The following is a 26,473-nucleotide window of genomic DNA, read 5'->3' on the forward strand; positions in this document are numbered from 1 at the left end:
AGAGAAAGAAAAAAAGATAGCAGTGTTCCATGGGGCATGATTTGGACAGGAGTATATAAGTGGAGGAAAAGACTCCAAAGGGAAGTGGCAAAACCGCCATCACTTAAATCTTTTAAAACTAAACTAGATAAAACCCTAGAAAAAGTACTGCAAAGAACAAGCCTGCATTACCCAGGAGATGACCAGGATAATCTATATGTCTTTTCCAGCTCTAAATTCTATGCTGCTACAAATCACTGTTCTTGCTATGCCACATACAACGGACACTCTGAAATTCAATACAAGTGGTTCACGGGTTTTGTACAGGCCCTCTGCACAGGAGTGAATTTGTATAAGGGTGGCTAAGGTTTGTAATTAGAAAACACTGTATTTACAGAGATATAACTGAGGACACAATGTGCAGAAGTTTTATTACTAGTGATGAAAACTAAGAAGGAAAGAACCTCACTTGACTTTCAGAACCCAGGTTAAGTTTACTGGGTTGGCAGTTTAAGAAAGAATCATCTCTATTTGTAAACTGAACAAATGTAATATATGGAGAGGCTCAATCACAATCACCAGGCAACCTCACAGTCACTCTTCACAGTAGAATAACACTTTAAATAAAAGAACAACAAAACCCAAGTGTACAAGGGTAAATAGGTAGTCCAAGCCATGCTATGTGGATAACTCTATTTTGTTTCCAATTAACTTCATCTAAGAGACAACAAAATATTTATAGTTGAAATACCAGCAACAGTCTACTATAATTCTTCTCTTAAAGGTGTTAAAGATGACAGCTGCAGGGAACAGAAGGAAAATATTGCATTATCTTTGAAGTCAGAAAAAACGAAAACATCTGGTCCATTTACAAGAGCAAGAGTCAAGGTAGTGTACTGCGTATGTTGCTTAACATTTTCTTGCATGTCCTTGTGTGCATGAATTACTTTTGCCCCTTCCCATTGTTTATTCTTCATAATCTACTGGTGGCCCTTGAATTATTTTCTGACCTGCATATATCAGATATTTATCAAAATTATACAGTTATTTAGTGTCTTTCTGATATTACTGAGGTTAGAGGATGGAGAAAGTATCAGAAAAGCATTGCTACACATTTTGCCAGAGCATTCCTTTTAATTCAATGTGAATATGAACATGTCACAATTCACTTTGTTTAAAGGCAAAAAGCCTATACAATAAATTAAGATTGGATTCGAGGCTCTGCTGGTTAAATTTACAGTTTTGGGTTTTTTGAAAGCTATTTTAATGCAAGCTTTAGAATCTACTGAAGCTCCAAGAGGCAATGAGACTTGAAGAACAATGTTTTATTTAAAGATCAAGGGGTGGAGAGTAGTGAAAAACAAAAGAAAACGTCAGCTGCCTTTTGTGGTCATAAAAATAAGGGAGATTCTCTTTGCTCATCTTTGAAATAATGTAGACGTCTCCTTTAGCCTTTAGAAAACAAATGGAATTATTTTAATGGCTGGCAAGACTCTTGCCAACATCCATAATCCTTTCAAACTACATGTAGAGTACTTATGAGTAATAGCAGTTGACTTAAGTACAAAACACATCTTTCCCCATAAAACAGAGCACTATACTACAGCAGTGAATTACTGATGGAAAAAGGCTACACTCTATCCAGATATGCTGTGAGCAATGAATGCCTAATAGTTCAGAAACAGATTAATGGGCATGTATTTTCCTCTTTTCTTAGTTCAGTATCTTGAGGCTTTGTACAGTTTTGGTAGTTTTAGCACTGCAGTCAGAAAGCAAATCAGATACAAAGGCTATATGCATGCTTGCATGCTACAATATCATCATTCTACATTTTACCTAGAGGCTCAAAAACATACTTTTTGCATCAGAGCTAAATGCCATGAACTCATAATATTCTGGTGGTTGAATAAAAGGAAAAGCCTAGCATGGCATTTTATCTGAATCGGTATTGCTTTCCTAACACATACATGCAGAAAGAAGAGCTCTCTGTAAGCCTCTGGGCCCACAGTAGTACAATGTGATAAACTGATTTGCTTTAGGATTGTCAAAAGAAGCTATTAAACATACCTCATTTGTTTCTATTTTACCTTCAATTAAAAAATGAGATATTTCAATGTGATTTTTCTGGGGTCTGGGTTTAAAGGAACCAACAGACAAAGACAGGCTTTTCTTCTTATTCAGCAGCTTATTAAAAACAGAGTGTACCAAGTGAAGTTTGAAGTGATTAGGTTGATAAAATTCCTCTAATAAGCACCATCATTGCAATAACTCCATGAAAGATAACACACACCAGAATATAATTTTATGGAAAGCAAATATTATTCGCAATTCTCTAGAATGATGATTCAGCAATGCTGAAGTTAGGGTTGCACACATAAATTCTTCCCCTCTTGTGTACACATTAAAGTACTGTATTTAATTACACTATCACATACTTTTTCTCAAACAACAGAACATAATCAAACAGTACCTAAATACCTCAGCCATAAGTGACTAGCCAGTTTACTCTGAAGTAAATTTAGCTACCCATGCAACTACTGCCATCACTCCTAATGAGTTTTGCAAAAAATATACTGAGCAAAACCTGATTTTCAAACTCAAGACAGTGAAATGAAAACCAATTTCTTCTGGGCTAAGACTAGGGAAGGGTTATTTCCATGTCAACCAAACTTTAAAATGTCAGGTATATCAGCTCAAGGACTATTCAAAATCAGGCTGCAAGAATTCTTTTTTATAAAAAAAGTATATTTTGGCCTAAATTTCTGTTAAACATTTGGAAAATAGCCCTGCTCCAGTGAGTCTGGTGTAATTCAGTAGACTATTGAATTTAGTGTGCAGCTAGGTTAGGCATACTTGCATGCATAATATAGCCATCCTAAGGTGTGCATTTTGTGGATTTAGTAAAAAATTGTACTGTGCATGGTTACTACATGAATTATAAAGATATGAACTAATTCTGCAGCTGGATCTTCCTGCATAAAATCCTGCTGAAGTCAACTCGGCTCCACATGGGTGCAAAGGTCTACCCCTGCAGATCAGATTGCAGGATCTGTTGAATCCAAACTGGTTTTCCTTGAAACAATGAAAGGCATTCCTCCTCAAAAAGAACCATTTCCATCCCAAATTTCATCTTTTAACCTTCAGCCATGTGGACTGTAGGCCAGTCACTATATATAAAATGAGAAAAGTGCCATTTCCTCACTTTCCTCTCATAAAAGCAGCTGAACTATAATTGCTCCAACCTTAAAAGAAAAAAGAAAGCTGTCATGCAGAATAAGCATGAGCATGTTCAGCAAGTTACAGGTGAGTGAAAATAAAGTCTGGTGTTATGATGGAAACTGCTATATAACCTTAACTCCAGCAGCTCTTCATTATAATAAAGCAGAAAACGTCCTTATGTGTTTAGTATGGATTTTGTGAGTGATATGGATGTTGTGAGTACAACAGCATTATAAACCAACTACAAATTTTAGCTTTTATTCAGAAAAGCATAAGTGTTGAAACTACAGAAACAAGATATCTAACTTAAAGCATGATATTGTAAAACAATTATTTTTAACTACCATGTTTCTGCATCCCATGTACTCTAATCTACAGTAACTGCCTTAGTCCCTAATGTCACACAAGTAAGGCAAAAACACCAAACTGCAAAGATGTTATTAACTTTTTATGATTATTTGTGTTGTGGTAGTGTCCCAAGCCCTAAATAAGGTTCAGAGCTCTTTATTATCTATGCACTGTAAACATATATGTGGACATGGTCACTACCACAAAGAGATTACAATATAATTTGAAACAAGACAAGTATAATAAAGATCATGAGGGAAGAAGGGTAGAACAGGAGCAGATCCCACCTTGTCATTCTATTCACCCAGGGTGAAGCTCTTTTAGCAATCAGAGAGAAAGGGAAACTAGGAATTTTGCTGTGAATTCTGTTAACAAGAACAAAACCAACAAAAAACTACTCTGATAGTTCAACACACACACACTATGAACAAATATTAGAATTAGCAACAAATTACAGATAATTCCCAAGAATATTGGATTCAGATTGGTGTATCTGAGACAAAGACATCATTGGCAGATAAAAATTCTAGTTTATAGAAACTGATCTGGAACTTTTAGGCTAGGATGTTTCACAGTTTGTACTCACCATGAACTGTTTTCCTCCTGCCTCCCTCAATTCTGACATCCCTCTTTTTGATCACCATCTTCATTATTTCTCACTTGCTCTCCTCCTGCTCCTGTTAATGCCACACTTTTGAACCCTTCAGTCTATTTAACATTCTGACTTTTCTATTTCCCTCTCCTATTTATATCTCTTTGGGTGATTACATGTTTTTTTACCTAACAACTGTCTTCCTATCAGCACTTCATGGGCCACGTTCGGATGGGACATAAAATATGGTATAAATTATTCCTTGATAAAATGGTATATGTCACTCCCAATATTAGCTGGTGTAATTTACACATTGACAGTGTTGTAGTGAGAAAAGTCAACTGAAAGGATTGTTAATGAAGGTGTAAGATAAAGCAGTGCCTCTCAGACATGTTTCCAGTTAGAAACGAGGCCTTCCATGTGTAAGTCACATTAATTTGCATTTACAATGAGTTACCAATGTACAACTTACACCAATTATATCCTGGTGTGGGCTCGGAATTAGGTAAGATACTAACATTCCTCTCCTCTACCACTCAAAGTCCCCTGTAAACCCAACCCTAACTCTCTCCCTGTCTCACCTCTCGCTAGTCTTGCTTATGCTATAGTGAGCATCTTTGAAGACAGTCTTATTCCCTCACAGACTGCCTATATGTTTGTCCTTCCCTTGTTCAGCTGGCTAAACAATATCACCCTCAATTAGTCCTAAAGCCTTAACATCACTTCTCTGTCTTCCATCCTCCTCCTTGAACTGGCTAGGGTTCTCCTCCCAAAAATTTCAGACTTTTTCAAGGACAAAATTCATATAATTATCCATCTTTCCCTTCTTATTCTTTTTTCCTCTTCCTCTATCTGTCATCATTCACTCCTTTCTCTGAAACCCATCTTTCCCCTCCCATCCGCCGCTAATCTCATGACATGTACTTTTAATCTTGACCTCTCCATTGGAGATAAGTGCCAGAGAAACATCCAGAAACTGTGCCAGAATCAGTGCCAATCACTGCAGCAAACTGGCAAAGCCAGAAATTAGGAGCCAGAATTTATGAATATTAATAGACCAAGCTACTTGCTATTCAGCGCATTATACAGAATTATTAGTAATAATCTGTATTATATTGTCCTGGGGGATGGGACCACTTAGGTGGGATAAACTGACCATCATTTCAAGATCTAAAAGTAATGGTATTTCCACAGAATAAATGGGTAAACTGGTGATCTCACTTCAGACGGAATGGTAATAATCACTGAATGTCCTGTGGTAAAGGACTCTGTTCTTTTTTGCTGGATATAGTGACAAGACTATCAGGGGAGAGCATGATGTTCCAGAATATATTAAAATAGCTCTAAAAATAGCACCAGGAGACTAAAGAAAGGGCCCAACATTAGAGGAACCATATTTCCATTGATACTGAATGGCAAAAATTCTATGTCCTTCTTTATGAGGAGCACTGTAGCCAGAAGAACTCAGCATATATATGGTTTCAATATAATGACCACTTCATTTGATAATGTTTCCTGACAGGTCTATAGTAAAGAAAGGAATATCTAAAACTCTTCGGGGCTCTGGGGAAGTAGAAAATTAAGACTTCTCCTCAGGGGCTGAGGTGGTACCCCAATTTCAATAAGACATTTTGAAATTGGAAACAGTCATCGCCTAAAAAGATGTTTCCCACTATAGGAGAGGGTCAGGACTTCGAAATTTGCAGAAAGCCTATCTCCCCTGTTATGGAAGGGTACCCATGAAATAGGTTCAGAGACAGAATGAGCCACATTATGGAGTTTAGTCACAAGCTGGGACCTGTAGTGTGGACTTTGAGGCTGTCCTTTTAGAGGTGCTGAAGGTTCACTCAACCATGGACCTAGTATCTGGTGCCAGCAAGGTGTTCTTAATGAAGGCTAAAACAGATAGTCAATTCTTTGTCAAGAGTCCTTTCCTTACAAATGAGGGGGAAGTTCCCTTCAGATCATGGCCAACATAACCTAGCCAAGTTTACTTCTGAGAAGTTTGGCAATAGCTTTTCATAAACAAAAATCCTCTAATAATCAGAGTCCATTTCTTCTGACTTCCCCAGGGTTTGAAGGAATTCTTGCTGTCATGAGTATATGAGAAATAAGGAATGAGCAAAATATTTTCAAGTATTCCTGGAAAGCCTAGTCATTCATTATGAGAGTCTCAGTTAACAGTAGACAGAATGGGCTTAGCTAATGGAGAGCATTGGTTGAGGCCCTAGGCATTGCAGTACGCATTAGGTCTTAGGTGCCAGGGACACAGTGTGGAAGGGTCAGCCAGACCTCTAGGTTTAACGAAGGGTTTGCTATAAGTAAAATAAGACCAGGCATGAAAAATTGCAGGAAAACCAAAATACCCAACATAAATTTAGGAATAAATAGACACAGAATGTCCTACCTCTTCTGGATGTCTCTGTGCCACCACTACCAGCTCTTCAGAGATGCTTCTTGAAGTGGAGGGAACCACATTACCTGGGGCCTCTGAGACCACTTCATTTGACGGTTCAGAGTCCTGAGGGCAACAGAGACAAACAGACTCCTCAGAAGTGTATTGAAGTGGTACTCCACAAAAAGAGAGACTTTTTAGAGGTACTGTGGTCTGAACACAGGCATGGAAGACAGGAACTCCTAAATGCTAAAAACCTTCTAACTTGCGCAAGTCATTTAACTTCTGTCTCAGTTTTTCCATCTGTAAAATGGGGGAATTACATATCTTACATAAGGGTATTGTGAGAATTAGTAAATATTTGTACAGTATTTGAAGATATACAGTTGTGTATTAGTATTATCTTAACTCCTGCCCTCCCTTTCCTTTCATGTGGAAAGGAAAAAATAATCTTCTTCCAACTTGAATGAGTAGATTCTGCAATCAGCTGGGAGCAACGCAGAACAAGAACTGAAAAACAAAGCTCTTAAGAGGTAATTATTAAGTATTGCTTAAGTTTTCAAACACAATCTGACTAGTACTTCTACCTACCAGTGAAGCAGAGAACTTGCCACTTGCATCCTAGTTGCTTCTATTATTTAAAGCTTAATTACACATATTTAAGCGTTAGAGAAAACAGACATGAGTACACTAAAACCATATGTGCTTGGCAAATCAATAAATACCATTAAGGGCAGAATTTGTCCCACTTTCATGTGCTTCCCCAATAAGTCCTTAGGTTAGATTCAAAGGTGAGGTAAATGGCTGTAAGAGTTGCATAAAATATTTAATTTCGTCTTAAACTGGAGAAGAGGTAAAATAGTGGAATGATCTGCAATTCTCTGTATGTGCAAAATGACTATCTTAAAACCCAGAGAAGAGATGGAGGTGGTTGAAAGATTGTACTCAAAGAGTAGTTATCAATAGTTTGCTGTCAAGCTATGAGGGCATCCATAGTGGGGTCCAATTGGGGTCTGTCCCAGGCCCGGTACTATTCAACATTTTCATTGGTGACATGGATAATGGAGTGGAGAATATGCTTATAAAATCTGTGGATGACACTAAGCTGGGAAGGGTTGCAAGCATTTTGGAAGATAGGATTAGAATTCAAAATGACTGTGACAAATTGGAAAATTGGTCTCCAATTAGCAAGATGAAATTCAATAAAGACAAGTGCAAAGTACTTCACTGAGGAAAGAAAAATCTAGTGCACAAATACAAAATGGGGAATAATGGACTAGGCTGTAGTACTGCTGAAAAGGATCTGGGGGTTATAGTGGATCACAAATTGAATAAGTGTCAACAATGTGATGCTGTTGAGAAAAAGGCTAATATCATTCTGCAGTGTATTAAGAAAAGTGTATATGTAAGACATGGGGGGTAATTGTTTGTTCTGCTTAGTACTGCTGAGGCCACAGCTGGAGTACTGTGTCCAGTTTTGGGTACCATACTGTAAAAAAGATGTGGACAAATTGGAGGAGAGCAACAAAAAAATGATTAAAGATTTAGAAAACCTGTCCTTTGAGTAAAGGTAAAAAAAAAAAGGGGGCATTTTAGAATTGAGAAAAGATGACTTCAAATATGTTAAGGGCTGTTTTAAGAGGATAGGGATCAATCTTTCTCCATGTCCACTGAAGACAGCACAAGAAGTAATTGGCTCAATCTGCAAGGAACATTTAGGTTAAATATTAGGAACACTTGCTAACTATAAGGATAGCTAAATACTGCAATAGGTTACCAAGGGAAGTTGTGGAATCCTCGTCATTAGAGGTTTTTAAGAACAGGTTAGACTAACACCCATCAGGGATAGTCTAGGGCCTGGTCTACACTACAAGTTTATGTCAGATTTAACAGCGTTAAATCCGAATTAACCCTGCACCCATCCACACAACAAAGCCATTTTTTCGACATAAAGAGCTCTTAAATCCGATTTGTATACTCCTCCCTAATGAGGGGATTAGCACTGAAATTGACATCACCGTTTCGAATTAGGGTTAGTGTGGATGCAATTCGAAGGTATTGGCCTCCAGGAACTATCCCACAGTGCACCATTGTGACCGCTGTGGACAGCGCTCTGAACTTGGATTCACTGGCCAGGTGTACAGGAAAAGCCCCAGGAACTTCTGAATCTCATTTCCTGTTTGGCCAGGCGAGCTCATCAGCACAGGTGACCATGCAGAGCTCATCAGCACAGGTCACCATGCAGTCCCAGAATCGAAAAAGAGCTCCAGCATGGACCGAACGGGAGGTACTGGATCTGATCGCTGTATGGGGAAGTGAATCTGTGCTATCAGAACTACGTTCCAAAAGATGAACTGCCAAAACATTTCAAAAAATCTCAGAGGCCATGAGGGACAGAGGCTACATCAGGGACGCAACACAGTGCCGCGTGAAACTTAAGGAGCTCAGACAAGCGTCCCAGAAAACTAAAGAATCAAACGGACACTCCAGGACAGAGTCCCAGACATGCCGCTTCTACGCTGAGCTCATGCAATTCTAGGGGGGGCCGCCACCACCACCCCACCCCTCACCGGGAACTCCGATGATGGGGTACTTTCCGCCATGACTGAGGATTTTGTGGATGGGGAAGATGATGAGGAGCAGGACGAGCTTGGGGAGAGCACACAGCACACCATTCTCCCCGACAACCAGGATCTTTTTATCACCCTGACTGAAATACCCTCCCAACCCAACAAAGCCAGAGAAGGGACCTCTGGTGAGTGTACCTTTTTAAATATAATATATGTTATAAAAGCAAACGTTTTTTAATGATTAAGTAGCCCTGAGGACTTGGGATGCATTCGTGGCCAGTACTGCTACTGGAAAAGTCTGTTAACGTGTCTGGGGATGGAGTGGAAATCCTCCAGGGACATCTCCATGAAGCTGTCCTGGAGGTACTCTAAAAGCCTTTGCGGAAGGTTTCTGGGGAGAGCAGCCTTATTCCGTCCTCCATGGTAGGAAACTTTACCACGCCATGCTAGTAGCAAGTAATCTGGTATCATTGCATGACAAAGCCTGGCAGCATATGGTCCCGGTGTTTGCTGGCATTCAAGCAACATCCGTTCTTTATCTCTCAGTGTTATCCTCAGGATAGTGATATCGTTCATGGTAACCTGGTTGAAATAGGGGAATTTGATTAAGGGGACATTCAGAGGTGACCGTTCCTACTGGGCTGTTTGCCTGTGCCTGAAAAGAAATCCTCCCCGCAGTTAGCCACGCGGTGGGAGGGGGGGCCATTGGCGCTGAGCTGTTTGCGTTTGGCTAGCAGTGATCTTCCCTGATACCAGCCATGATCTTTCCTGATACCAGCCAGGCGGTGGGGGGAAGGGAAAAGCGATCATCCCAGAGAATTGGATGGGGGGAGGGGGTTAGTTTGTTTTCTGCTGCTGCACTTTAACAGGAAAACTGCAGCACTAAATGGCCAACTCAACGGGCTTTGCTTGGTATGGGAAAGGAGGGGGCTGTTGTTATGAAGGTTGCAGAAACCGAAAGACTATGGCTTACCATGGCCACCTGCATGCCGAATTCTGTTGCCCAGCCCTGCGTGTGTGATCTCTAACACCAAAGCCGCAGGCACTCAATATAAGATGCAAAATGCGACCTTGTACCAAAATCACATGTGCTGTGTAATGTGAATAGTGCTGTTCACCATGAAAGAGTATAGCCATTGTTCTGTAAAATGTATCTTTTTAAATACTTCACTACATTTTTTTCCTCCAGCAGCTGCAAATGTTTCAAGCCTCCCTCCTCCGTCCGAAAAGCTATCTCAGATAAGGTGGCAAAAAAACGCACACGTGATGAAATGTTCTCTGAGCTCATGCAGTCGTCCGGCACTGACAGAGCTGTGTGGAGGGACACAATAGCAGAGTACAGGACAGTGGCCGATGAACATGAGGAGAGGTGGCGGCAGGAAGATCAGAGGAGGCATGAGGAAATGCTGGGGCTACTGCGAGATCAAACGGACATGCTCCGGCGTCTGATGGAGGTTCATGAACAGCAGCAGGATCACAGACTGCCACTGCAGCCCCTGTTTAACCGCCCTCCCTCCTCCCTAAGTTCCATAGCCTCCTCACCCAGACCCCCAAGAACACGGGGGGGGGGGAGGGGAAGCGAGGCTCCAGGCACCGCTCCACCCCAGTGGACAGCCCAAGCAACAGAAGGCTGGCATTCGACAAGTTTTAAAGTGGCCTTTTCCTTCCCTCCTACCCTCCTCCCACACCCCACCCGGGCTACCTTGTGAGTTATCTCCCTATTTTTATAATCAATTAATAAAGAATACATGTTTTTTAAATGAGAGTGACTTTATTTCCTTTGCAAGCAAGCTGTGATCGAAGGCGGGAGGGCAGGTGGCTTACAGGGAATTAGAGTCAACCAAGGGGGCGGGTTTTCATCAAGGAGAAACAAACAGAAGTGTCACACAGTACCCTGGCCAGTCATGAAACTGGTTTTCAAAGCTTCTCTGATGCGCACCGCTTCCTGCTGTGCTCTTCTAACTGCCCTGGTGTCTGGCTGCGCGTATTCAGCGGCCAAGCCATTTGCATCAACCTCCCACCCCGCCATAAACGTCTCCCCCTTACTCTCACAGAGATTGTGGAGCACACAACAAGCAGCAATAACAATGGGAATATTGGTTTCGCTGAGGTCTGAACAAGTCAGTAAACTGCGCCAGCGACCCTTTAAATGTCCAAATGCACACTCTACCACCATTCTGTACTTGCTCAGCCTATAGTTGAACAGCTCCTGACTACTGTCCAGGGTGCCTGTGTACGGCTTCATGAGCCAGGGCATTAAGGGGTAAGCTGGGTCCCCAAGGATAACTATAGTCATTTCAACATCCCCAACAATTATTTTCTGGTCTGGGATGTAAATCCCTTCCTTCAGCCGTTTAAACAGACCAGAGTTCCTGAAGACGCGAGAGTCATGAATCTTTCCCTGCCATCCCACGTTGATGTTGGTGAAATGTCCCTTGTGATCCACCAGTGCTTGCAGCACCACTGAAAAGTACCCCTTGTGGTTTATGTATTGGCTGCCCTGGTGGTCTGGTCCCAAGACAGGGATATGGGTTCCGTCTATGGCCCCACCAGAGTTAGGGAATCCCATTGCAGCAAAGCCATCCAATATGACCTGCACATTTCCCAGAGTCACTACCTTTGATAGCAGCAGCTCAATGATTGCGTTGGCTATTTGCATCACAGCAATCCCCACAGTAGATTTGCCCACTCCAAATTGATTCCCGACTGACCGGTAGCTGTCTGGCGTTGCAAGCTTCCACAGGGCTATTGCCACTCGCTTGTGAACTGTGAGGGCTGCTCTCATCTTGGTATTCTTGCACTTTAGGTAGGGGAAAGCAAGTCACAAAGTTCCATGAAAGTGCCCTTATGCATGCGAAAGTTTCGGAGCCACTGGGAATCATCCCTGACCTGCAACACTATGCGGTCCTACCACTCTGTGCTTGTTTCCCGGGCCCAGAATCGGTGTTCCACAGCATGAGCCTGCCCCATTAACACCATGATCTCCAAATTGCAGGGGAACGTGGTTTTAGAGAAAAGCGTGTTCATGTCCTCATCACCGCGCTGCCGTCACCTCCTCACCTGGTTTTTCAGGTGCTGGTTCTGCATACGCTGCACGATAGTGCGCGAGGTATTTACAATGGTCATAACTGCTGTGGTGAGCTGAACGGGCTCCATGCTTGCTGTGCTATAGGGTCTGCTCCTGCTCGGGCAATCCAGGGAAAAGGGCGCAAAATGATTGTTTGCCGTTGCTCTGGCGGAGGGAGGGGTGACTGACAACATGGCTTACAGGGTTGGCTTACAGGGAATTAAAATCAACAAAGGGGGTGGCTTTGTGAGAAACAGAATGGCCCCCTCAAGGATAGAACTCAAAACCTCAAGGAAAGAACTCAAAACTGGGTTTAGCAGGCCGTTGATTTCATGGAGGGAGGGAGGAGAAAATGAATACAAAACAAATCTGGTTTATTTCTTGTTTTGATCCACTTCATCTATCTTTATACATCTTGCTGGCCGTGCAATACGACCGCTAGCCATCGTCATCTCCTGGGTGCTCGGCAGAAGACGTTGCTGTTGATTAAAAGACAGTGCACTGCCGGTAGGACTGAATCACCATGAGACAAAATGTAAAAGGGAAATGACCTGGCTGAGTCACTCCCATGTTTGCCCAGGCGACCCTGACCTCATTGAGGTCGGTTAAAAGAGCACCCTGGACTATGTCGACGATGGCTACCAGTCATACTGCACTGTCTGCTGCCAAAAGGCAATAAACTGCTGCTGTGTAGCAATGCAGTACCGCGTCTGTCAGCACCCAGGAGACATATGGTGACAGTTAGCTGAGCGGGCTCCATGCTTGCCGTGGTATGGTGTCTGCACAGGTAACTCAAGAAAAAAGATGCAAAATGATTGTCTGCCCTTGCTTTCATGGAGGGAGGGAGGCCTGACGATATGTGCCCAGAACCACCTGCAACAATGTTTTAGTCCCATCAGGCACTGGGATTTCTACCCAGAATTCAAATGGGCGGTGGAGACTGCGGGAACTGTGGGATAGCTACCCACAGTGCAACGCTCCGGAAGTCAATGGTTGCCTCTGTACTGTGGACACACTCTGCCAACTACATGCACTTAGAGCATTTGTGTGGGGACACCCACAATCGATTGTATAAAAACGCTTTCTACAAAACCGACTTCTATAAATTCGACCTAATTTCGTAGTGTAAACAAGGCCTGGACTAGATTACCTCTCGAGGTCCTTTACAGTCCTACATTTTTATGATTCTGTGATTGCCATGTGTGTACCATATTCCTGTTAGGTGCTTTTCCTGTTACTCCCCATCAGTGTGCAGGTTAAACTTGCACACCAACTACAACCCAAATAAGAGTAAGTAACACTACTTTATCACTTTTAACCAACATGCAATTTACACCACTCTTCATGTCACTACTGAGTTTGATCCAAAAATTCCGTGGGAGCTGTGGTTCACTTATATTAAGTTTGAATTTGGCCCAATAGGGTTAGAGAGGTGTAACTGAAAAGAAAATCTGGTCCATTTCCTTTTTCCTTTCACCTGGATTTGTGCTGGAAATGGCCCACCTGTTGATCACTTTAGATAAGCTATTACCAGCAGGACAGTGGGGTGGGAGGAGGTATTGTTTCATGATTTCTGTGTGTATATAAAGTCTGCTGCAGTTTCCACGGTAAACATCTGATGAAGTGAGCTGTAGCTCACGAAAGCTCATGCTCAAATAAATTGGTTAGTCTCTAAGGTGCCACAAGTACTCCTTTTCTTTTTGCGAATACAGACTAACACGGCTGTTCCTCTGAAACCTTTTTCCTTTTGTTTTTAATGAATGCTCCCAAATCTAGCACTAGATTCAATAAACATTTCACCTACTGTATAATCTATGACATCCAAACCCCATTCAAATCTGTTTTGTGGCTAATTGAAAGTTAATGTAGAACATAAAACTATGTAAAGTTCTTACAGAATCTGTCCATCAGACGCTTTAACAATTCAGTATTATTATTAGTGAATGCACAAATGATATAATAAACATGGAAAGATGCTGAAAATATAAAATATAAAGTAGGAAGATAAAACAGATATTAAAAGTACAAAAAGAAAAAATGTCAAAAGGACTTGGGTAGGTATCACATGTTTTATCCATTCAACAGTCTCAGGATCAGCAGTGTGGAGTCTTGAAAGTCCTCCTGATAGACCAGCATGAGATGAGCAGTCATTTAGTAGATGTGCAGGATCCTCAACTGCAGCTACAAAGGGCTGTTCCTGAGACCCTGAGTGTGGTCATTTGCCACACACCTCACCAACCAGCATATGAAACAGCTAAGCCTGCATCAGAGTAGCGTGGCAGTTTGTGTCTTATGAGGCTGAGTGATGAGGAAGGAGATTTCTACAGACTGAGCAGCTTGTTCCCATTCTGTTTGGCAGCATCCACCATAGATATGGTTGGTATCATAGTCTAGATAGGTCTTCCGCTGATGAGTCAGTGGCAAGGCGTTTTCTATATATATTTGAAAAGTGGAAGTTGTGGCATTTCCTGGATTTGGTCAAGGAGTTTCTTTGCTGCAATATAACCCTTGATGTTAGGAGGCAGGATATTAGAGAGGACTGGTAGCCCGTGAACCTTTTTTTGGTGCCATAGGTCCTGTTATTCTCATTGTTTGATTCAATTGTACATCAAATAATGGTGTGGGGAATTTAATGACACAGGAGCACAGTACTCTCCAACTAAGCAATGATCTAGCACTGAGTTACACAGTGTTTGCACAATTCCACAGTCGAGATCCCATGCTTATTTAAGATGCCATTTCTGCATGTAATCTTCTGATTAACCTTGGTGAGATGGTCCTTGTAGGTGAGTGTACCAACTAGAGTTACTCCTACATATAATGGCTTTGGGTCGTGTGTCTGTCATTCTCCATTCAAGAAGATATTGAGCTCTCAATGTTGTGGCATGGTTGAGATGGAAGCATAACAACATTGTATCTGACCCACTGGGTTTACGTCTCCACTTCTTGCATTAGCTACTGATTACTGCAATATTTTGATTTAAGATATCCTCAAACTTTTTGAAATTTCTCTCTCTTGAAGCAAGGTAGATGTAATCTGCATATTGAATGGCCTTGAAATTGTTGGAAGCAGGTCATTCATAAATATATTGAAAAAAGTTAGAGCAAGAACATACCCCTGGAGCCCATGAAAGCTTATGCTCTAATAAATGTATTAGTCTCTAAGGTGCCAAAAATACTCCTGTTCTTTTTGTGGATACAGACTAACATGGCTGCTACTCTGAAACATATCCCTGCGTGAGTCTGTTTTTCTGAGTCCTTCAGCTTCCTTGACTATGGGATGCTGTTCCAGAAAGAAGGTCTGCTGGGAGGAGATGGGCCCTGCCTGACCAAGAAGGGGAAGAGCATCTTCATGCACTGACTTGGCAATGTAGTGAGGAGGGCTTTAAACTAGGTTCAAAGGGGGCAGACAACAAAAGCCCACAGCTAATCATAAACAGAGGTTTAAGATGTTGGGCAGGGGGTCATGGAAAAGTACAACAAGATTATAGGAGCAACAAAAGGGAAATCAGTGGGGGAATGTGCTCAACATCTTAGATGTCTATACACAAAAGCAAGGAGTATGTGGAATAAACAGAAAGAACTGGAAGTATTAGTGCACAAGCTAAATTATGACTTAATTGGTGTCACAGAGATTTGATGGGATAAGTCTCATGACTAGAATATTGGTTTATTCAGGAAGGGGGAAAACAGAGGCGGTATTGCACTATGTATCAAGAATATGTATTTGTTCTGAGGTCCAGAAGGAGGCGAGAGGTAGACCAGATATAAGGGGTAAAACATAGGGTGATATTATGGTAGGTGTGCACTATAAACCATCAATTTAGGAAGAAGACGTGGATGAGGCATTTCTAGAACAACCAACAGAAATATTGAAAACAAAAGACCAGGTAGTAGTGGGGAAATTTAACTACACAGACATCCGTTGAAAAGTAACATGGCAAAAGACCACATTCCAGTAAGTTCTTAGTATGTATTGAGGAAAACTTTTTTGTTTGAGAAAGGGGAGAAGTAACCTGGGGGACAGACAATTAAGACTTGCTTGTGATCAATGGGGACGAATTGGTAGCAAATCTGAAGGTGGAAAGCACTTTGCGTGAAACTGATCATGAAATGATAGATATTCTAAATAGATTCTAAGGAAATTAAGGAGTTAGGGTAGCAAAATAATGACAATGGAGTTCAAAGGTGCAAACTAACAAAATCAGAGAATCGGTAGGAAAGTTCACGTGGGAAAAAAATCTAAGGGAAAAACTGTTCAGGAGAGCTGGCAGATTTTTAAGGGAACATTAAAGGCACAACTGCAAACTGCTAATGTGAAGGAAAGATAGGAAGAGGCCAATATGGCTCCATCCAGGAGCTCTTTAATTACTTGAAAATAAAAAAAGAATCCCCAAAAAAGTAGAAACATGGACAAATAACTAAGGCGAAGTACTAAAGAATTTCACAAGCATCTAGGGACAAAATCAGAAAGGCTAATGCACAAAATGAGCTACACCTAGCAAGGGACAGAAAAGGGAATAAGAAGAGGTTCTATAAATACATTATGAGCAAGAAAAAGACAAAGGAGAGTGTAGATCCTTTACTTAGCAGAGAAGGAGAGTTAATAATGGATGACCTCAAGAAGGCTGAAATGTTTAAAGCTTGTTTTGCTTCAGTTAAGGTTAATGGTAACCAGATACTTAATACAGTTAATATTAACAACAAGGAGAAAGGAATGCAATGCAAAATAGAGAAAGAACAGATTAAAGAATGTTTAGATTAGTTAGATGTATTCAAGTTGGCAGGGCCTGACAAAATGCATCTTTGGGTACTTAAGGAACTAGCTTAAGCAATTTCAGAACCATTTGCAATTATCTTTGAGAACTCATGGAGCATCGTTGAGGTTCCAGAGGACTTGAGAAAGTCAAACATAGTACCTAACTTTAAAAATGGGAATAAGGAGTGCCAGGGAATTACAGAACAATCAGCCAACTTCAATATCTGGAAAGATACTAGAGATACTGGAACAAACTTTTAAATAATTCATTTGTAAGCACCTAGCAAATAGTAGGGTTATAAGGAATAGCCAGCATGGATTTGTCAAGAACAAATCATGACAAACCAACCTATTTTCCTTCTTTGGCAGGGATGCTGACCTAGTGGATGGGGAGAAGAGTAAATGTGATATATCTTGATTTTAGTAAGGCTTTTGACACAGTCTCACATGACAATCTCATAAGCAAACTAGAGGAATGAGGTCTAGATGAAATTACTGTAAGATGGGTTGAAACAACATACTCAAAGTGTAGTTATCAATAGTTGTTTGTCAAATTGGGAGGGAGTATCTACTGGCGACACTTAGGGGTCAGTACTGGGTTCGATACTACTCAATATTTCCATTAATGTCTTGGATAATAGAGTGGAGAACATGCTTATAAAATGTGCAGATGACACCAAACTGGGAGGGGCTGCAGTCACTATGCAGGGCAGGATTAGAATTCAAAACCACTTTGACAAATTGGAGAATTGGGCTGAAATCAACAAAATGAAATTCAGTAACTATGAGTGCAAAGTACTGTGCTTGGGAAGGAAAAATCAAATGCACAAGTACAAAATGTGGACTAACTGGCTAGATGGAGGTGCTGCTGAAAAGGATCTGGGGGTGATAGTGGATCATAAATTGCACGAGTCAACAATATGATGCAGCAGTGAAAAAGGCTAATATCATTCTGCGGGGTTTTAACAGAAGTGTTGTACATAAGCCATAAGAAGTAACTGTCCCACACTTCTCAGCACTGGTGAGGCCTTGGCTGGAGTACTTTGTCCAAATTCTGGATGCCACACATTTGGAAAAATGTGGTCAAACTGGAAAGTATCCAGAGGAGAGCAACAAACGTGACAAAAGGTTTAGAAAATCTGACCTATGAGGAAAAGTTAAAAACCTGGGCATGTTTGGTCTTGAGAAAAGAAGACTGTTAGCAGTCTTCAAATATGCTTAATCTGCAATAAGAGAAATTTAGATTAGTGGTGGCCAACCTGTGGCTTTGGCGTCAGATGCGACTCTACAGAAGTTAATATGTGGCTCCTTGTATAGGCACCGACTCCAGGGCTGGAGCTACAGGTGCCAACTTTCTAATGTGCCGGGGGGTGCTCACTGCTCAACCCCTGGCTCTGTCACAGGCCCCGCCCCCACTTTACCCCTCCCGGGAGCTTGCCATGCCCTCGCTCCTCCCCCCCCGCCCAAGAGCCTCCTGCACGCCATGAAACAGCTGAATGGCACGTGTGAGGAGGGAGGGAGAGGCACTGCTCAACAGGGCTGCCGGTGGGCGGGAGGCGCTGGGAGCAGGGGAGAGCTCATGTGGGGGCTGCTGACATATTACTGTGGCTCTTTGGCACTGTACATTGATAAATTCTGGCTACTTCTCAGGCTTAGGTTGGCCACCCCTGGATTAGACCTTATGGAAAACTTTCTAACTATAAGTGTAGTTAAGTTCTGGAATAGGCTTCCAAGGGAGTTTGTGGAATCCCCATCATTGAGAGGCTTTTAAGAACAGGTTGGACAAACACCTTTCATGGATGGTCCCTTCTAGCCCCACATTTCTATAATTCTATATTCATCTTAGCTATCTTAGCTTAACTAGCATGTCTTGGTATTTGTCTATTTTGAAGCATCATTTCCTAAGCTATAATAACCCTGCAGGCAGGTAGTCCTATGTGAGGGAGGAACTCTTAGTAAATCTGCATTTTATTTTTAACGTTACCCTTTGGTTCATCCTCCAATATATATGTATCTACATTAGGCTGGTCAAAATTTAAAACACTTTAAACACCTTCACTAGTTGATACTGTGGTTTTGATAACTGCATAGATTGCAACATTTTAAAATATGAAACAATTCTATAAATCTGTGCCAATTGGACTGTGTTTGTTATAATACTCATTACAAAAGTTATTTTAGATGTCATCACATAAAACACAGAAAATGTACTTTTGATATACCACTTTCCTTCTCTCTAAAGCCATTAATTGCAAGGATATCAAGCAATGCACTCTTGGAAATTGCAAGCTGAGATGTTCATTACTGACTTTCTCCAAGATAATGACCTCTAGAAAAAATAAATTCAAGTTTTATGTTGACACAGTGTTTGCAATTTAACCCAATACATCTGTTTGAACTCCCTGAATATATATTCAAAACGCAAGAGGTGAACGGTCTGGGACAAACACTCCATTCACATTTTTGCTCATAACCAGATCCTTTGTTATGCTTTCAGGGAGAGCTATTTATATGTTGTAACTACCCTTAGGATTGCTTCCTATGTTGTTATTCTCTGATTTTAAAAAAAAACAAACAATAGAGTGCAACATTATTCAGACTCTTAAAACTAGAAAACAGAAAACAAAAGAAAAATTGCATTGAATATTTTTATATATTTATAGTAGTCAATTTAAAACTGGTTTTCAGTTCCCTGGTTTGAGAAACAAGATCTGCCCATTCCAGTACTGGGATCATGGAATCTCTGAGGTGAAGGAATGAGTAGCGGGAGGGTGTTTACTGGGTTGTTTTTTTTCCCCCATGGAGGTTGGAGAGCATGAGAGAAGTCTTTAGGACTGTGAATGAGCCTCCATTAGGGTCTCTATAGGGAAATATAAATGATTTGTTGACTCCCTGTAGGAGAAGCAGGACACTGAGCAAAAAAATTACAATACCAAGATAAAATATGGTTCTTCCTTCCATTGCCTCCCTTTCTTTACACAACTCCCTTTATGGCTTACAAGTAGAGGATTTGAATAACCTGTCTCATTCTATATTCTACCAGCTTAAGCTTCAGTGAGGAAAATTTACGCTACGCATCAGGAGGATCTTTTATAAGAACAATTAGAGGAGAAGCTGATGGTGGAGAACGAAGAATCCCACCAATGAGAATATTTAGTCTAACACCCATCCCTCATGGAAGGGAGGGAAGGTTTAGAGATACTAATACCAGTCCTGTAACAGTGCAAGAGTGTCATAAATATCACAAAGTGGAAGAGAAACTAGATAACCGAATAAGATGTGCTCTCCAATTCAAATATTTCTGCAATACATATAAAAGCACTGTTTTCTAGACAGGGGACATGTGAAACACAGCTTTCAAATTTTATAGGGAGTCAATGTATATATTTAAAACCAGGCTTCTGAGGACAACTGCTCCTGTGCACGTTTAATTGACACAGTGGTAATAAAGCCAGAAGAAGCTGGCTTAATAGGGCTGCCCAGGTACTAACAATAAAATAAGTTATTGAGTGATAGTACTCATGAGTGGGAATTTTAGATGAGGTCCATGTGCGCCAATAAATTGAAAGGATTATATTAGGGCTGTCCAATGGTTAAAAATAATTAATCACAATTAATCGCGAGATTTGAAAAACAGTAGTGATTAATTGTAGTTTTAATCGCACTGTTAAACAATAATGGAATACCATTTATTTAAATATTTTTGGATGGTGGGGCGGTTACAGTGTGTGTGTTGGGGAGAAGAGAGTGAGAGAGTGTGTGTGTTGTGGGAGGGCTGTCTCTTTAAGCAGAGCACTCAGAAGCCTGAATGCTTTTTGAGCCAGCAGCAGCTGCTGTGAGCAGCACTCACTCCTGAGCCAGCAGCAGCAAACCCCCCTATTCCCTGATCCCAACTCAGCACTGACCGGCTACATGGGTGGCGGACACCCGGATATAAGTCCCTCTGCCCTACGCAGCAGACAGGAGGCAGGCTCCCGATTTGGAGCAGCGTGGCCAGGAGCGACTCTGGTGGTGGGGAGAGGGGAGGAGGCAGCAGCAGCAGTGAATCTGGGTGACAGGAGGAAGGGCATCCATGCCCTGGAGGCATGCAGTGGCGCCTCCCTGAGCATAGTGCCCTGGTGTTCGATTAACGCTCATTAAAAAAAAAGCATTAATTTGTTTTGAGTTAATTGCATGCGTTAACTGTGATTAATTGACAACCCTAGATTATATCCGCATCGTAAGCAACTGACAGGTCTAAAATGTATCAAGAAATCTTCAGACCTTTGATGTTAGTGTTCATGAAATTTAAGACAATAGGATGGTATTGGCTTAAGTCAAGCACAGTTTGTACAAATATTATGCACACTTCTGAAAACAGCCAACACATATAATATGATATTCCAGTCCTGGAAAAATAAAAACAAGTAGTTGGGGGAAATTATGAGGTTTTATTGGCATGTTGATAAATATTTACTAGGTATTTGAATAAAACCTCTGAGTCATTTTCATTTGTTATGTAGGCAACATTTGAACCCAGATCTTTAGTGGGGAATGACCAGTGATCCAATCCTTGGTAACTTTACAATTTGGGTTGTTTGGGTCCGGGGGAGGGGCACCAGACACAAAAGCATTGCTGATTTAACTCTGGGTGTGAGACATTTTGAGGCAGTTTTAAAAGCTTAGGTCACCAGAGACCAGAGTTGACAACATGAAAGGTGGGAAAGTGGGAAATCACCTTGCAGTTACCTAAGCGTATCTGATCTGTGGACAAAAAGAATGAATGACAGTTGTTATGGTGTTCAGTTCCTTGAACTACAGACTTTTTATTGTATTTAATCATTGATGTAATCCCCCAGAGAACTGAAAGTATTAACTCTCTCTTGACTTTTTTCCTACCACGGGCATATTTTTGTTTTCTCATAGTGTAACAGAAGCTGTTACACGATGAGAAAGTGTAACATGGCTTCTTTTTGTATTCTTTATTGTGTAGAAGTATCATTGATATGACAGCATTAGTAGCACATGCAGAAATAACGAGATTCTAGAATAGATGTGGGGTGTTTTATGTGGCCTCCCGATAATTATAGATTTTAGAAAAAATAGATATGTGCAACCTAGGAGAACATTCACTACTATGTGGTAATAATGCTGTGGGTCAAATTTGGGGCCTGATTTTTTATGTGTTTCTTTTTAGCATTCCTGAGAACAGACAATTTATAAAAATACACACATGTGTGACTAGATAGTATATGTACATGTCTTATACTTGTGAATGTTAAAAAGATAATAAAATATTCAGGCCCTGAAGTTTGCTTCCAACAACACTGTGTATATATATTTCACACATATATGTCAGAAAAGCTGGGTGACCAGCCATGGCTTGAGGAGTAGCAGGGACAGGCTGTTGCAGGGGCATGGGTCAGGGGTGCTAGAACAGGGTGGTCAGGGAGCCGTGGCCCTCCCCATTTTTTTTCCAGCCGTAAGGGAGAGCGATGAGGGGAAGGGGTGGAGAGGTGTTAGCTGGGGGTGGGATCTTGGGGGGAAGAGGCAGTGTGGGGGTGGGGCCTAAGAGGAAGGGACGGTGCTAGGGTGGAGGCTCAAGGGGAAGGGGTGGCATGGGGGATGAGGCCATCATTTGGGCACCAGTGGCCCCCCATTTTTAGGGAGCTTCTGCCGCTCCTGGCATGAGTAATTTATCAGTGCTACTAGTGACCCCCTACACGCCACAAGACAGCAACGCTGAGCAGACTGGAGTGGCTCCTTTCTTTAGGAGCCTATATTTCTGCCCTGGGGGGTCACCCAATTAGAACCTTGCTTGTGGATTGGGATTCATCTCATCAGGCTCAGAACACTCATCTCTCTCTCACACACAGACTCATGAATGTTAAATGATGGGCTAAGTTTTAGTCCAGTGCGAAACTGAAACATTGTACCTATAATTATCTCACCACCCAACCAAAATAGGATTTATAATGAAAATGCTGACATTCAAATATAGCTTGCAAATATACAGAGTATACAGGGAGATCTATGGTAACAACATACTATATAAAAAAAACGAGGTGTACTTGTGGCACCTTAGAGACTAACAAATTTATTTGGGCATAAGCTTTTGTGGGCTAAAACCCACTTCATCGGATGGATGCAGTGGAAAATACAGTAGGAAGATATATACACAGAGAACATGAAAAAATGGGTGTTGCCATACCAACTGGAACGAGACCAATTAATTAAGGTGGGCTATTATCAGCAGGAGAAAAAAAACCTTTTGTAGTGTTAATCAGGATGGCTCATTTCAAACAGTGGACAAGAAAGTGTGAGTAACAGTAGGGGGAAAAAATTAGCATGGGGAAATAGCTTTTACTTTGTGTAATGACCCATCCACTCCCAGTCTTTTTTCAAGCCTAATTTAATGGTGTCCAGTTTGCAAATTAATTCCAATTCTACAGTTTCTCATTGGAGTCTGTTTTTGAAGTTTTTTTGTTGGAGAATTGTGACTTTTAGGTCTGAAATTGAGTGACCAGGGAGGGTGCAGTGTTCTCCGACTTGTTTTTGAATGTTATAATTCTTGATGTCTGATTTGTGTCCATTTATTCTTTTGCGTAGAGATTGTCCAATCTGGCCAATGTACATGGCAGAGGGGCATTGTTGGCACATGATGGAATATATCACATTGGTAGATGTGCAGGTGAACAAGCCTCTTATGGTGTGGCTGATGTGATTAGGTCCTATGATGGTGTCCCTTGAATAGATATGTAGACACAGTTGGCAATGGGAATAGGTTGTTCTGGAATAGGTGACTTCTGGATATTATTCTGGCTCTGTCAATCTGTTTCTTCACTTCAGCAGGTGGGTATTGTAGTTTTAAGAATGCTTGATAGAGATCTTGTAGGTGTTTTTCTCTGTCTGAGGGATTGGAGCAAATGCGGTTGTATCTTAGAGCTTGGCTTTAGACAATGGAACGTGTGATGTGGTCTGGATGAAAGCTGGAGGCATTTAGGTAAGTATAGCGGTCAGTAGGTTTCTGGTATAGGGTGGTGTTTATGTGGCCATTGCTTATTAGCACTGTAGTGTCCAGGAAGTGGATCTCTTGTGTGGACTGGTCCAGGCTGAGGTTGATGGTGGGATGGAAATTGTTGAAATCATGGTGGAATTCCTCAAGGGCTTCTTTTCCATGGGTCCAGATGATGAAGATGTCATCAATGAAGCGTAAGTAGAGTAGGGGCGTTAGGGGACAAGAGCTGAGGAAGCACTGTTCTAAGTCAGCCATAAAAATGTTGGCATACTGTGGGGCCATACGGGTACCCATAGCAGTGCTGCTGATCTGAAGGTATACATTGTCCCCAAATGTAAAATATTTATGGGTGAGGACAAAGTCACAAAGTTCAGCCACCAGGTTTGCTGTGACATTATCGGGGATACTGTTCCTGATGGCTTGTAGTCCATCTTTGTGTGGAATGCTGGCGTAGAGGGCTTCTACATCCGTAGTGGCCAGGATGGTGTTTTCTGGACACGAAAGCTTATGCCAAAATAACTTTGTTAGTCTCTAAGGTGCCACAAGTACTCCTCGTTTTTTTTGCTGATACAGACTAACTCGGCTACCACTCTGAAACCTGTAAACATACCATATTTATCTCTCAGTCTCTATTAAAGTCACAGCAGCTGTTAAATTGTACAGAACAGAAGCCCTAGATACACTTTCATTCTCATGAAGGAAATGAAGAACTGACTCTTCAAAGCATAATATAAATGCGTGCTTACACTACGTTATTTAGACATACAGAAAGATTACAAAGCTATATTTGAAACAAGATGATGGGAAATGTAAACTGCAGTTTGCAATGATATTTATGCCAAGCAGAACTTTAGCAATTACTCTTCTGCCATTGCTACTTCAAACAACTAAACCAACCAACCATCCAAACAAAAAATTCCTAAAAAATCCCCACAGGAGGTGACTTCAACGTGGCAGGTTTGAATATGTCATATTAACTCTGTATCAATTTTCATACATCATCTTTTATCCTGGTCCAGTTGAAATTTATGCAAGTCATAAATTGGCTTTAAACAAGCTTTGAAACAGGCTGGAACTAGTTTTCAAATTAAAGAGCCGTCAGTACATTATAAGGTACTGTCATTTTATTACCCCAATCAATTCTATGTGGCCTGAGGTACAAGGAAAATGGATGCTGTCTTCATTTGCTAAGGGTTTATCTCCTACACCAGGCTTTGAAAACATGACTACAGTAATGAATTGGAAGCTAAAGTTACTAACAATGACTTTTAATGTTAGCAAAGTAGAAAACAAGTTGTTCCTCTTTAGAGTTATGCAAAGAAATGTCCCTTTTTAAAATATGAAGCCAGTTTCTTAAGGCTGAAGAATACAGGGAAGGGAATTACATTTCAGTTAAAAATCTACATGTAAGGCACTTTTAAATTATTTTATATACTATTTTGTTGCTGTTTGTTATTATAGTTGCTTTCTACCAGTTTCACCATACACACACAAACTGACAAAAAATACTTCCGTCAAAAATAATAAAAAATTTACAGATAAGCAAAGTAAGAAAAATGTGGCTTGAGAATGTATCAGAGTTTGATTTAAGGATATTTACTTTGCATATTTTGGCATGTGATGTTGACAATTTATTTGAGAGCTTTAAGTTTTTGAATCTCAGCATCTACTGCCATTAAATAATTATTTTCTGACCTCCCTCATACTTTCTCACAACTGTGAAAATTTAAATCAATAAAAGTTGAAAGAACTCTAAATCAATAAGAAACAAACACAACTCTTAAAAACAAACATTGATATTACCCATTGAAATTCTTTAAAAAAAATTGAATTCTGCCAAGCCTACAAATAATGCTTTTAATTATTTGGTCCACCAGTCTTCCCTTCCACCTCCCATGGGGACAGCAGTAGCAATCAGAAGGAGCTTTTGCTATCGGTGGACATCATCATTTATCTCTACTCTGAAAAGTGGACTAGCTCTCCCCCGCCGCATTTGCTGTATTGCCATTAGATACTTTTCTATCCCACCCCTCTCCCAGTATTTTAATCTACCAGATGTCCAGTCTGACCCTCCTTGTCCATTACACTTCTCACCCTCCTTGGCTTCCACTTCCCTTCTCTTTCCCAGTCTAACTTCTTACCCCTCAATTTCCCTCTCACTGTAACTGTCCTCTTTAACATCAACAGTCCCTGAACGACCTCAAGCAGCTCCTAAAACTAAACAACTGTAATAAAAATATATATATAAAAAGTTAAAAGAAAAACAACAGCTGAAACTAGCAAGAAAAAACAGGATAATTTTGCTTATAGCTTGTATCCATTTCCTCTCCTCTTTGAGTGTTTTTTGTCTTTAGACTGTACGCCGTTCAAGAAAGGACCACATCTCCTTATGTGTTTGTACATCAGCAAGCACAATGGGGCCCACAAGTCTGATTGAGGCCTATGGGTACTATCATAATTGAAGTAAGACTTGGGTAACTCATGGCCAAGATGGAGTCTGCTCTGTGGGGGGTTCCAGCCAAGAAAAAGGTGCTCTGGAAGTGAGTC

The 26,473-nt window shown here is 41.1% G+C and overlaps 1 protein-coding gene across 4 annotated transcripts in view; it reads right to left on the reverse strand.

The window, feature by feature from the left end:
* PHF14 (PHD finger protein 14) overlaps positions 1-26,473 on the reverse strand; it is a 302,241-nt gene that overhangs the window by 33,754 nt on the left and 242,014 nt on the right. For 2 of the 4 annotated variants that reach the window (XM_073333843.1, XM_073333841.1), the window contains one exon: positions 6,546-6,659. The exons of the other annotated variants lie outside the window; for them this stretch is intronic. In XM_073333843.1, coding sequence (XP_073189944.1) covers positions 6,546-6,659 — 114 coding nt within the window. The remainder of the gene's footprint in view (positions 1-6,545; positions 6,660-26,473) is intronic. 4 annotated transcript variants of the gene reach the window in all.

The sequence above is a fragment of the Lepidochelys kempii genome, chromosome 2 (assembly GCF_965140265.1).
Source record: "Lepidochelys kempii isolate rLepKem1 chromosome 2, rLepKem1.hap2, whole genome shotgun sequence".
NCBI classification, from domain to species: Eukaryota; Metazoa; Chordata; order Testudines; family Cheloniidae; genus Lepidochelys; species Lepidochelys kempii.